Genomic DNA, 9,350 nt, shown 5'->3' on the forward strand with positions numbered 1-9,350 from the left:
CCCTCCTGAACTTGTCTTATTGTCCTTATTTTTTATAGACTACCAAAATAAAATATAAACTTAATAATGGTTTGTCCATATTTTAAGCACACTCAATAACATAAATTTTAAACCAACCACTTAGGTTTAAACACCATCCAAAAACTTTGAATTTGTTTACTAACAGGACTTGAGTGACCACTTATGATCAAACACGATAAGTAAATTTTAAATTTTATAACATTTTGTATTACATATTTATCCTTTTGTAAAATAAAGGTTTTAATTATTAAATATACTAAAATGTCTCTTTTTTAAATCAAATTTGTACTACTAATTCCTTCATGTAATTAAAATTTTTTAAATAGAATCCTTTATTTTTATTCATTTAGTATAATAAAGATATAATTCCAAATAAAATCAACTTAATTTATTTATAAAAAGTAATAATTTTTAATAAAAGGGTTAATGAAAAATTAAAATGATGATTATATTTCATTAATAGAGATGTTAAATGCATTCACTTTTCTCTCTTGATATCCGCCTTACTTAAAACAACAAAAAGAAGTGAATGTGAAAAGAAAAAATGTTGATGCATGTAACATTTTTTTTTTTTTATAGAAAAAGAATGATTTTAACAAAAAATAAATAAAAATGATGATGAAATAAACTAAGTAATACATTTTATTTTTTTTACTATTGCAATTTATTTTTATTGATTTTCTTTTTTATATTATTTAAAAAACTATATGTATTAGTATTTATTGGAAAGCTTAAAAAAGTGGAAATCAAGAAAAAATGGAAGAAAAAATAAGGATGAATAAAACTTGTTTTGTATTGTAAGAGGATATTTGGTAAATCAACTTAATAACTTAATTTATATTAATTTCAAATCTTTTTATAAATATAGTTTTATATTTAAATAAAAATAAGTTAATTATTTTGACTTAATATTTAAAATTAATTTATTCTTATTTAAATCTAGAACGATGTTTAAAAAAAAAAAGAATGATAAAATTAAGTTATAAAGTCACTTAATTTATTAAGTTGGTTAATCAAATACCATCTAAATTTTTTATAACATGCTGTCTAGTCCATGTTCTTATCCACTGAAGCAACAGGTCAAAGATGGGCAGAGTTTGGAAGAGAAGGTTAGTAGTTAGAGTTGGCAGAAGGCCCTGAGTCGGCTTAAAGCATCTGTACGGTGTGAGTTGCTCTTACATACAAGCGGATCGATTCTCATGGATCCATACCTTCCATCTCAAGCCTGATCTGGAGCCAAAGAAGAGCACGTACAAGCGGATCGATTCTCATGGATCCATGCCTTCCATTCTCAAGCCTGACCATGGAGCTGAAGAAGAGCGGAACCTCCCAAGACTTGGCAGCGGAGAGAGAGTGATTTCGATAGCTTTACTTCCTATTCGGATACTGACATAAAGGGTGGTTTGCGAGAGTGGTTGCCGTAGAGGTTTTCAAAGTGGAAGTGGTAGTCGAAGCCAGGCAAAACCTCCCAAGATTTAGCAGCGAAGAGTAAGATTGGTTTGAAATCAGGTGATGTTGGATTCAGTAAGCCTGCAGAAAGGGCCAGTTAACTGATGAGTAAGTTTTCTCTTCCCTATTAATGATTAAGAAAGACTGAATTATGAAAAGGAATATGCCCATAACTCAAAAAGTTGTTTAATTTTTGTACATAAATTTTTTATATTAATTGTTTCACTATTTAAATTTTAAGTCAATTTTTTGAAATTATTAAATCCGTTAATAAATCCAAAACATTAAATCTTGCTTAATTTGGAGTTTATTTGCAAGGCTTAATTTAGAGTTTATTTGCTTAATATATATATATATAAAGGAGAAACTATAGAACTCAATAACATTAAAAAGTTATAGGCCAAAATTTATTTTAAATATAAAAAGTTGATCTATAACTCTCTAATGATATTGAGTTCTATGAATTTTTAATATTAATTAAATTGGTTTTTGGGTTTCAAATTAATTTTGAAATTAATGAATTTTATATATCAAGTATAATTTGATTTGAAATTTATTTGTTCATTGAAAAACTTTAGAGATGTTAAAGGATTTTCATAAAAATACATGTACTTTAAAAGAAGATCATATTTGAAGATTTTCGATATTATATCATGGATAGAGAAAAGGAATGATATCATGTTCAATTTTTTTATTCATTTTTAAAATTTTCTATTTTCATTTTATTTTTAAAAACTAATGAAAATAACTTGTATTTGTTTTCTAAAAATTATTTTTTATTTCACTCTGATTTTAAAAACTGTATCGTTCTCTATTTCACTTTGTTTTCAAAAATTGTTTTCAAATAACTATGACTAAGAGCCCGTTTGGCTATACTTTTTAAAAGCATTTTTAGCCCTAAAAACACCTAAAAGCATTCTTAATATAAAAAAATAGGTGTTTGACAATATTTTGAAAAACGCTTCAAGTGTTTTTTAGAGAAGCACTTGAAAGATGTTTCTTTAAAAAAACAATTCAAACTTTTTCATATATTACTAAAATGTCATTTCTAGCTATTCTCTATTTCCCTTTCACTGTTCACTTCCTTCTCACTCTCCTCTTCATCTTTCACTTCCCTTTGATAAAAATAATTTTTTTAGTTTTTTTAACAACATAAATGTTTATATATTTTTTTATAATAAAATTTTTTTATTTATTATAATATTTTCTTTTTGTAATAAATGTCTTTTTTAGTAATTTATGATTATTATAATGGTTTTTGTATTTATGTGATATATTATAAAAAAATAAAAAATTAGTAGAATCACTTTTCTAGATTCTCATAAAAGCGGTTTTCATAGAAGTGTTGTAGAAGAAAATACTTTCACTAAAAGCAGTGTCCAACATGCTCTAAACAATGTAGTGTTAAGAATTTTTAAAAACAGTTTTTAAATCACACAACGCTCTTAAATTTTTAATATATTATAAGTTTATGAAATGCTGTCTAGCCGCTGTTTATCCACTACAGGTCAAAGAGAGGCAGAGTGGAAGAGAAGGTTTGATATAGTAGTTGGAGTTGGAAGAGGAAAGGCCCTGAGTTTGCTTAAATGATCATCCGTGGACTGCAAGTTGCTGCTAGATAGAAGCGGATCGATTCTCGTGGATCCATACCTTCCCTCTCAAGCCTTATCATGGAGCCGAAGAAGAGCGAAACCTCCCAAGACTTAGCAGGGAAGAGTGAGATTGTTTTCTTGGCAGGGAAGTCCTTGTTGGCAGGGAAGAGTGAGAATATTGGTACCTTGGCAAGGAAGAGTGAGATTGCTTCGAAATCAGGAGCCTTGGCCAGGAGTGAGATTGGTTTGAGATCAGGAGTCTCCCAAGACTTAGCAGGGATGGCTAGGATTGAGTAAGCTTTCTCTTCCTTATCCTCCCTTATTGCATGCAACGTACGTACGCTTTTAATGATTAAGAAAGATTGAATTTTGGAATCAAAAAGTTTTTTAATTTACTTTATGTTTAATTGACCGGATATTATATCTTATATTTTTATCCCATATTTAATCGGTAATGAGACAGAATAAGTTAACTAATCATTTATTATATCTTATGTTCAATTAAATATGAAATAAGATAAGTGGTGGGATATATTATTCACGTTCTTGTTTTTTTCCCTTCTACATAGGATATGTTATTAATCTATGCTATGATATGGGATATGCATATCCATGGATCATAAACTTTTTTTTTTTTTTTATCAATTTTTTAGTTTTTTATTTACTCATTTTGAAAAATAATTTTTTATTATAAATTAAATTTATGGTTAAAAAATAAAAACTAAAAAAAATTATAAACTAATATTAATATAGTGTATATATATATATATATATTGAATACCATAATATAAAAAAATTATTTATAAAGTTTAAATATTGTAATCATGAATATTGTTAAATATAAGAGAAATTTCAATTTTTTAAATGGAAAATTTTGGAATGTAATATAATTTTTATTTTAAATATTAAAAAATATATATTTCATATTATTTTTTTATTTATTTCACAAATTAAATATAGACATAATATATCACATTGGACATGTTATCTTAAAATATCATATTCATAAGATATGTATATTCAAGAGTATCATATCCCAATGGATAGAAAATATATATCTTAATATATATATATTTTATATCCAATAAGATATGATATTTTAAGATATACATATTATATCTTATCTTGTTCTGCCGATCAAATGTAGCTTTAGGGTGATCCCTTTCGAAACCACTTTATGACTTTAATACACTACTTTAGTCCAAATTAATTTAAAATAATAAGTCATATACGAACACACTTCAAGTTTTTTAATTCTTTTTTTTTTAACTACAAATTTAATTTTTTTAATCAAATTTTTTTATTTTACAAAATAAATAACATATAAAAATAAAAATTTGATATAAAAAATAATAAAAATTATATGATAAATCACCACTAATATTATCTCATGTTTGAATGAAGATAGGATAAGATTTTAATAGTCTTAATTTTTAGGCTAAATTATTTATTTAAAAGTGATAAAGTAATTCATATATAATAAAAAATAACTCCTATGTTGTAGAAATTTTAAACATGATTTCCTTTAGCAATCATCATGTTTAAAATCTTTAGAAAGTGAGATTCATTTTTTTGAGTTGAGAAGTATATCATATTCCAAAATGAGATTTATTTTTCATTTTTAATAAAAAAAATTGAAAAACATTTTTAAGAAATTATTATATTTTTAGGGTCCCTAAATTAAATTTTAGTAGCCTAAGATTAATTCCTGATTAAAAAAAAAAAAAAAAAATCCTCCATGATTTGAAAATGAATAGCATTGTTTCAACTTCCCCAATCACCATCGCCCACTTTATCATAAAATTTATTTTAACACAATATGGGTGAGAGATGTTATTGAATTCCGGCTAAGAATCTCTCGGCTACAATTAGTCTTCTAGAACTGCATTCTCAACTCACTCTAATGATTTTTTTTTTCTTGCATTTTATCCTATACAGAATCAAGGGCAAACTTAGGGAATTGAACAGGAAGAAGGATGTTGTGTGCCTTATTTTATCATATCCTCCTTTGAACTCCCGGAACATTGAAACACACAGAGGTTGGATTCGAGATGTTTTGGAGATTACTCACAAAGCAAGAGAAGCACTTAACAGGAAGAAACAAGTGAATATTTCAGGGCTCTCTTTTGAAATCACTGAATTGCTTTGTCATTCAATCCATGATATTGAAGCTCATGTTCCATCACACATCATTGTGCAGATGTGTCAGTGGTGGTCTCCATGGCATACAACACCTAAGAACGTAGTGCTGGATTTGTGTATTGATGATTTTATGATTCGCCAAATTTTACAATATATACAAATTCCCCAAATTCGGAGTATTTTGATTTCAAAAGTAAATGATAAAACCTTTCTGTGCAGACTGAAGAATCTTCCACCAATAAGGCAAATGTTTGATCTCGTCATTCAAGTTAATGTAAAGTTTTGTCTGTCAATTGAAGATATCGAGAATAGTATAATAGAAGAATTGGGTTTCTCAACATCTAGCAGAAGGGAAGCAGAGCAATTATTAAGAAGCCAAAATTTCTTAATCCTTCTTGATGACTGTGATTCATGGAGAATATATTTTCAAGACCTGGGGAATGGGTGGTGGAACTCAGACAACACTCAAAAGATAGTTTTGATGTGCTATTCTCGTTTTCGAATCATGCCAGTGGCGGATCTGGAGATTTGGAGGAGCCATCATCTATTATCATGGGAATTATTTTGTGAGAATGCTGGTGAAGTTATGTCGAGTATCCAACAACTAGCTGTGCATCTATTGAGACAATGCTCGGGTCATTTACTAGCCACTGTTCTAATGGCAAGAGCCTTAAAAGATGTCAAGAATGTTTGCATCTGGCAGCATGCTTCTCGGGTAATAGGCTGTCTACCAACATCACACGCTGAAGATAGAATTTTGTTTAATGCATTAGCGTTCGTTCTGGAGCATTTAGGTTCTGCAAATAAATGTGTAAAATATTGTGCATCTCACCTAAAGATGAAAGGAACATACAAAGTGGATTTGCTTGATAGCTGGATGAAGGAAGACTTAATCGAAACACTCGATGAAGGAGAGAAGATTGTTCAACATCTTGTCAATGCCCTCTTGTTGGAAAGCTTTCGAAATGGAGAGTCAATTCGAATGCGAGAAGAAATCCGTAAGGAGTTAGTGAATTTTTATGAAGCTGAAATGCTTCCAATATCACTTGTTGAATTAGATGGAAGAGGACTCATGGAGGCACCAAAAAATGAGACATGGGAGGAAGCTAATGAGATGCATTTGATGAATAATAAAATATCCAAGCTACTGGATAATCCAAATTGCCCTAAACTCAACGCATTGTTCTTACAAGGTAACCATCATCTGAGAGTTATTTCTCCCTCTTTTTTCCAATGCATGCCTATCCTCCAAATCCTAGACTTGTCCCAAACTAAAATAAAATCTTTACCACAATCTCTTTTTAAGCTGGTTCAACTCCGAAAATTCATTTTAAGAAGCTGTGAACTATTCTCGGAGCTGCCAGCTGAAGTTGGAGAATTCTGTCATCTTGAGGTACTTGATCTTGAAGGGACTGAAATCATAAATTTACCTGTTGCTATTGGGAAACTGACAAATTTGACATGCTTGAAAGTGTCATTTTATCCCCAAGCTAATGGCAATAGAAAAAACAATCTGTCCAATAGAATCATTCCCCAAAATGTGATATCCAACTTGCTTCAATTAGAAGAGTTAAGCATAGATGTGAATCCAAAGGATGAGAGGTGGAATGCGACCATTAAAGATATTGTAGAGGAAGTTTGTTGCTTAAATCGATTGCATTTTCTTAAACTTCACTTGCCAGAAGTTTTGCTTTTGAGTGATTTGAGAAATGGATCATCGTTGATAAACCTGTCACGGATGCACTTTAGATTTATTGTTGGCAATCATCTGAAGCGCATAATATCCCGGTTGCCACATGAATCTACAATTAAATTTGAAGAACAAGAAAGTTGCTTGAAGTATGTGAATGGTAAAGACATTCCAATTGAAATTAAGGAGGTACTCCAGCATGCTACTGCATTTTTCCTGGATCATCATTTAAATGCAACCAGTTTGTCTAAATTTGGGATTGAAAATATGAAGAATTTAAAATGTTGTATATTACAGGAGTGTAATGAGATTGAAATCATTGTTGATACAGATGATCTTGGTATAGATATAGATGATCTTGGTGAAGATATTGGACTTGAATCACTAGAGTACTTGAGTCTTCATTATATGAAGAACTTAAGGAGCATCTGGAAAGGCTCACTTAGTTGGTGGGGTCATCATCTCGGGTTTCTAAAAATTTTGGCATTGTATTCCTGCCCCAAATTGACTAACATTTTTACTTTGGATTTGGTTGGAATGCTTCACAACTTAGAGGAGCTTGTGGTTGAAGACTGCCAGGAAATCAACAGCATAGTGCTGCTTACTGATGAACGAAGTTGGTGGGGGACTGCTTTTCCAAAGTTGAAGAAGATATCACTTCATTACATGCCTAAATTGATCAGCATTTCCGGAGGTCAACAGATTGCACCGAGCTTGGAATGGCTAAGCTTCTATGATTGCCCGAGCCTCAAAATTCTGTCCCCGGAGGAAGTTATCAGTGATGAATTAAAGGTTATAATAGGAGAGGCAGACTGGTGGAGTGCATTGAAGTGGAATGAATCAGAAATGTTTGATCCATCAAATCTGGATGCTATCTTTATTCCAATTGAAAGGGACTTAGATTTGAGGACACAGTTAGCAGAAATCAATGATCAACTTCAAGCTCAGATGCAAGAAACAGAGCCCTCTGAACAGTCAGGTTGGTTTTCCATTTCTCTTTCTTTTCAGAAATAAGGGTGATCTCCATTTTATCTATCTTATCCACAGCTGCTACATTAATTGTCCTATTACTATTTGAATCTCTCCCTACTGGAAAATGCTTCATTATAGAGTTGAAGGTAGAATCCAAACAAGTCTGTGCTGCTGTGCACATTTTGGCTAACCAACGTTTATGTTTTGCTACACAGCCATGCCCCAAAACATGGGTGGGAAGGCACTGTTTGAATTACCCCAACAACATTTGTGTTATACGTATTACATGTCCAAGTTTATTACTCTATGTAGACGCTTTATTCTACTGTCTCATACGTGGTATTTTTGTTGGCTATTAATTTATCTATGAGGAACAGGTCTTAATGACCCCCTATAGAACCCTGCAGTTGAGGTCGAAACAAGCTCAAAGCAGAAGCAAGTTGCTTAGCTGTACATATGCAGTACTAGCTAAGCTAGAGCTACTATGGAACTGCTGCTCCTTTTAGCTAAAAAAAAGAAAGGGTTGATACATGGGTATCTTTTCAGGAAGTGGCCACTCTCAGGACTCCATCGTTTTCTCATTCAAGCTCCCTGCATGTGACAGATTAAGGCATCTAGTTTGGTATTTTCTGGACAGCTGCCGATTGTCTTATTGATTGTTGTTTGTTTAGTTATTTCATGTTGTGCTTGGTTGTGGAGAAAAGGGAACTCAGAACCTTACTTCTCTAATCTCTTTCAATAAATTGTGATGTGGACCTGTTTATGCTTTTGAATCTGGTATTCAAAAACAACATCCTTCAGTTTGTTTGTATTGCAGTGACAATCAGTTTTATATAATGTACCCTTGTTTAAGCAGTGTTACCCTCCAATAAATTTTGATGTTGATTTGAAAAGTTTGCCAGAATCTCTGGTGGCAGTGGGCAAACTTGGCCTTTGATTCAATAAACATCAAGCAGCTCCACACACTGACATGATATTCATACTCATGTATACCAAAGTAGTAGAAGTTTTTGAGAATTAAAATCGAGTTGTCATACATCTCCAAGGGGATGAAATAGATTTTTTATCACATCTACTGCTCTCTTTTTGGATCGCCTGTTAACTGTTACCAAGCTATCTAAATTTGGAATTGGAAATATGAAGAAGCTACAGTTTTGTGTTTTGTGGGAATGTAATGAAATTCAAACCATGGATGGGGCAGAAATTCATAAGCAACGGGCTGGCAAACACGATGAAGGAGATGTTAATGAAGATACTGTAACAGTGTCATTGTGGTACTTGGGTATTCATTATATGAAGAATTTGGAATGCATCTGGAAGGTGCCAGTTCATAAGGGCTCTCTCTGTCCAATCTAAAATCCTTGGTGTTGTGTACATGCCCCCGATTGAGTACCATTTTTACTTTGAATCTGCTTGAAAATCTCAACATCTTGGAGGAGCTTGTGATTGAAGACTGCCCTGAAATCAACAGCCTAGTGACCTGT

At 31.3% G+C, this 9,350-nt stretch overlaps 1 protein-coding gene across 1 annotated transcript; it reads left to right on the forward strand.

The window, feature by feature from the left end:
- Positions 1-1,055: 1,055 nt before the first annotated feature.
- On the forward strand, positions 1,056-8,759 carry LOC117926156 (disease resistance protein At4g27190-like). The gene is made up of 4 exons (XM_034845236.1): positions 1,056-1,578; positions 2,978-3,355; positions 5,001-7,873; positions 8,244-8,759. The coding sequence occupies exons 2-4, from the start codon at positions 3,141-3,143 to the stop codon at positions 8,261-8,263; spliced, it is 3,108 nt and encodes a 1,035-aa protein (XP_034701127.1). The 5' UTR covers positions 1,056-1,578; positions 2,978-3,140; the 3' UTR covers positions 8,264-8,759.
- The last annotated feature ends 591 nt before the right edge of the window (positions 8,760-9,350 follow it).

The sequence above is a fragment of the Vitis riparia genome, chromosome 12, assembly GCF_004353265.1.
Source record: "Vitis riparia cultivar Riparia Gloire de Montpellier isolate 1030 chromosome 12, EGFV_Vit.rip_1.0, whole genome shotgun sequence".
Classification (NCBI taxonomy): domain Eukaryota; kingdom Viridiplantae; phylum Streptophyta; class Magnoliopsida; order Vitales; family Vitaceae; genus Vitis; species Vitis riparia.